The sequence below is a fragment of the Pteropus alecto genome, unplaced genomic scaffold (assembly GCF_000325575.1).
Source record: "Pteropus alecto unplaced genomic scaffold, ASM32557v1 scaffold45, whole genome shotgun sequence".
NCBI lineage: Eukaryota > Metazoa > Chordata > Mammalia > Chiroptera > Pteropodidae > Pteropus > Pteropus alecto.
The window spans coordinates 8,511,357-8,516,142 of NW_006442491.1; the positions used below are offsets into that span (position 1 = coordinate 8,511,357).

Below are 4,786 nucleotides of genomic sequence, written 5' to 3' on the forward strand. Positions count from 1 at the left end.
AAATTAGTTGCTTTAAGACCGACATCCCCCTGGTCAAGTTGCAGGCCATCTGCTTGGACATATGGTCACTCTTTGATCCTTTAACAATTATTCTCTGTTGCCTCTGGTTCCTGGAACACCAGGCCTCCCAGGAGGCCCCATTGGATTCTCCCTGAATCTTTGGGAAACATGAGGATAGATTTTCCTGTGAGCTTCTCTTTTAGGGACAGATATTTTAACTGACATGGTTGGAAAATTTGAACATATTTCTTTACAGAACTTGGTAGAGTTAATGTTTCTTTTATGGGAGTCTGCATGGTGGGCTCATTCCTAGCTAACCCCTTCTCTAATGCCATCTTTTGGAGAACTATTCTGAACCAGGTAGGAAAGTATCATTTCTGCTTTCTTCTTCTTTTTTTAATTGTGGTAACATATACAGGATATAAATTTTATCATTTTAACTATTTTTGAGTGTGCAGTTAGTGTCATTTAGTATGTTCACATTGTTGTGCAGCCATCCATCTGCACAACTTTTTCATCTTCTCAGGCTGAAGCTCTGTACTCATTACAGTGACTCCCCATCCTCACTTCCCATAACCACTATCATTCTACCTTCTATCTCTATGAATTTGACTACTGTGTATCTTACATAAATGATACACATTTTTGTACATTTTTATCGATTATTTTATTTAGCATAGTGTCTTCATAATTTACCCATGTTGTGACATATCATTTCTTTATCAAGCTGGATAATATTCCATTGTAAGCATATACCACATTTTCTTTATTTCTTCATACATTGATGGACATTTGGATTGCTTCCACCTTTTGGCTCTTGTGAATAATGCAGCTATGAGCATTTGTGTACAAATATTTCGAGTTCCTGCTTTCACTGGTTTTGGGTATATATCCATCCAGAAGCAGAAGTGTTAGATCATATGATGATTCTATGTTTAATTTTTTGAGGAACCGCCATACTGTTTTCCATAGTGGTTCTGCCTTATTTTTGATCCCTGTGATAGCTGCATGCCTGTGTTCGTGACAGATTAGGGATAAAATTGACTGAGAGGCTTCTACTCTTTCAGGGATCTTTTTTGTTTAGGAGAATCTTTAAAAAAGTGATGAATGATGTTTAGGCAGAAAATTCTTTCACCTCATGTTAATGAATTCCTGAAAGAGTAAAAATGGCCCCATCAACACTGAGCCCTGGAAATTGTGAGATTTGAGATTTTTGTGCCTAATATGACAAGAACTGCTAGGCAGCAGAATCAAATAATGTGTCTTCTAACTCCTCCCACAAGGTTAATGAGGTATCATAGAAACAAAAGATCCACAAGTTTGTCTTCCTGTGGACTTCTCAGGTATAATATATCTAAGTGGCGAGACCCAAGTTTGGCCCTCAGGTGCAATAATGAGGCCAGAATCTGTGACACAGTTCCCAAAGGCATGTACCTGGTACTCACTAATACTCACATCCCAGGAGACACCACAGAGACCACCTCTTCTAGCTCTCCACCCCAAAGTCAATGGACTGCTGTAGGTTACAGCTTGCTTTCTGCTTTGTACACGGAAAAACTAAATACCCAGAGAACATTTTCAGTTCTCCAGAACTTTCCAAATTGGTGACTTATTTCAGCTACTCTAGTTGGACTTATACAGTGAGATTCAAGAATAGTGTCCACCCTCAAATACAAACCAACTGTCTTACCTGTTACTCCATCTAAAATGTATGCTTGCTTCCTGTTTGTTTGCTTGAGAAGACGTCAGTCCCACCCTGGGCTTGGCCATCTCTCCAGCTGCATCTAACAACTGGGACTTGAACTCACCTCGGTTCAGATCCTTAGAAAAAGCTTGTTTAGACAGATAGAATTAGAGAGGATTACCTAAAAGATATACAGTCCCTCTGTTCTTCTTAGAAACTCCCGACATTTGTCTATCCCTGGATTAAGGAGGGCCATCGGAAAAGAGATTCCTGGCTGATGTCATCTTGACTCCTTATGGAACAGCTTTTATTGTCTTCCACTCAGGGCCAGAGTAATGTTATAACACTCAGCCCTACAAAGCTCCTTGTTGTACATGTGATGTCTACTCATCCACTATACATGGCACCTACTGTATATGAAGGCTTACAATAGAAATGGCTCCCTGACCTTGGTACTAGGAGCAGTTGTTCTCTGAGCAGTTGGTCTGTTGTGGTCCCGTGTACCACAAAGATGACCTTTCCAATCGTGGCCACCAGGAAGCTGGAGACAGGGCAGCAGTCTGCCTCTAGCACAGGTGCAGAACTCAGGCTAGATTTTGAGTGTTAATCTCATGCCTGTCTTGACCTTATTTTTTAAACCTCTTCCCCAGCCCCCGCCGCCCTCCGTCCCCGCCCGCTGCCATTGCCTCACTTACTTTAGGCTGTTGAATTATCTAAATTTTTGTAAGGTATTCAAATCCTTTAAGGAATAAAATGGAGATATAAACATTACTCAGGTATTCTTAGTTGCTTTGACTGTTGAGAAGACAAAATGTTTATAAATTCTTGATTTTCAGAGAAACATAATATGCTTAGTATAGTTGGCATTAAAACTACTACTATTCTGAATATGATGAAATTGTAAGTTCTGTGCTGTCAGGGGCCTTGGCCATCTTGGTCACTCTGTCTCTCCACTTGCACTTGCTAGTGGTGTGCTTAGCATGTAGAGGTGCTCTGTGAACAATCCCTGAGAGATGTGAACAAGCAGGATCTTTTGGCACCTAAATGTTACCACTGTCACTGTCTGTAGATGCTCGTGACGCTCTGGTATTTCCTCCACCTTTGTCACACGTGAGGGGATGCAGCTGGCACTTCTAACATTCTCTTGTCTCCCTCTCTGCAGACTCACATTTCCAGACTCCCTCCTGGTGCGGTGGCAGGACAGTCGGTGGCAATCGAAGGTGGGGTTTGCCGCCTGGAGAGTCCAGTGAACTGAACCTTCGGGCCGAGCATGAAGCACCTGAAAGACATTTCAGAACCTGAGCTTTTCAGTGTTTTTAACTGAAGTTGGATGTTTTACCGTCTTCATTTTATAATTCCTGTTGCAGCCTCGTGCACTGCTCGTGACACTAGTGCTGCTGTAGTTAGTGCTTAGTGAAGTGTGGGCCTTTGGCAACTGAGCGGGATTGAATGGTGTGTGTGTGTGTGTGTGTGTGTGTGTGTGTGTGTGCGCGCGTGCGCGTGTCTGCGTGCGTGCGCGCGCACATGCCCACTCACAACGTGTGTGCTTGCTTCTCCCTTGATGAAATAGAAACTCCTTATTGTGTAACCTAAGACCAGGAATGATTAAATCATTTTACAAAATATGTGCTTTAACTGTTTACAAGTAAAACCTAAAGTTGCAGAAAACTTTTTTTTATTATTTCATGCAGAGGTACCAACTGTCGTTGATGTAGTGTGTCTGAACTGAAGAGTAAATCTACTTTAAATGATTTGACAGTGGTAGTGCTCCATTTAATAATAGTAATAAGTAATAAAGTGTTTTTATTTGTTAACCAGTTTAAGTGGATCCTGTGGTAACTTAAACTGTTATTCTCATCCCTCATATGGGGCATTTTTCTTTAACAAAGAATGGTTTCAGTGAAACAATCTAGCAGAGAATTAAGGTCAGAACCTTTTTAAATAATAGTCCTATTGATAAAGTTTGTACTTCTTTTCTCAAGCCTTTCTAAGATTAAATACTGCATAGCTTCGAGCTGTATGTACTGTATTATGAAAGAATATGTAAAGAGAACATACAGTAATGCACAGTCCTTAATTTGTGTATAATGGAATGTTATTTACAATGTAACACTGTAAATAAGAAAGCAGAATTTATGGGAAAATTCATTATTATCTTTGTTTCTTGTTTAAATATATTTTTAAGGTAAAGGCACAAAAATAAAAGAAGCATATTACTGGGTATAGTGTGTGACTCCTCTTCTCAGACTAATAAATTATCTTTGAATCCTAGATTTGAGAGCTGTGTTTTATTTTCTTTGTAAAAAGTTACTTCTCCCAGAAATCATACCTTTAGACTTCTTGCTATGATCCTGATTGTTCAAAAGCCAGTCTTATCTTTGTGCAGTTAGGTTGGACACTAGCAAGGTGAACGTCGAACTTTTTATGTGATTGAATGGTCAATATAGAAATCTCTGAAATTTCCATTGCATTTTGATAAAAATAACAAAAAGAAGGAAAAAGAGCAGTTTGCTTTGAAAAATTGTAGTGGCAGCTGAAAACTCAATGGTTACAGTTGATAAATTGCTTCTCAATGTTATATTTAGTGATTCTGCAGCCACATGAGAAAACCAAGACTTTCCTTTGGATTTTCTGTGTAAGAAGTGGTTATCAGGAATACACTAAAGATAGACTCGCTCAGGGGGACAAAATTCCCTGCACCATAGAATCATGGCTCTGGGCGGTAACTGATGAAGCCCCAAATGAAATTATATACTTGACATCAATGTATGGCCAAATTATAAAGTAAAGACAACTAAAATGGAGTGGGTGTAAATATGAATGATTTGAGAGTCACTGACTTATATCCCTCGTACAGGCAATTATATGTGTTTTGCTGTGTTCTCTAGACAGGTTGGTGCCATGGTATCTGTTTCTCATTCTTAATGAGGCTGAGAACTTAGTGAGAGATGGGCTGGCTGGTAGGGAGACTTTGGCTTCAAAAGCTTTCAAAGACCTGTTACCTGTTGGCAGGTTTTGTTTTTTTTCCCCCAGGAACTGGACTGGATCACGTAAAACTATGAGGACACTTTGGAGTCTGAAAATCATCTGACCTATTTCACC

General features: G+C 39.8%; 1 protein-coding gene across 5 annotated transcripts in view; it reads left to right on the forward strand.

The window, feature by feature from the left end:
* The window catches only part of TASP1 (taspase 1), a 221,724-nt gene extending 217,769 nt beyond the window's left edge, over positions 1-3,955 (forward strand). For 4 of the 5 annotated variants that reach the window (XM_015596858.2, XM_025039894.1, XM_006921583.3 and 1 more), the window contains one exon: positions 2,847-3,955. In XM_015596858.2, coding sequence (XP_015452344.1) covers positions 2,847-2,939 — 93 coding nt within the window. In that variant the 3' untranslated portion in view covers positions 2,940-3,955. The remainder of the gene's footprint in view (positions 1-2,846) is intronic. The other variant, XR_003043153.1, reaches the window with a different exon arrangement.
* The last annotated feature ends 831 nt before the right edge of the window (positions 3,956-4,786 follow it).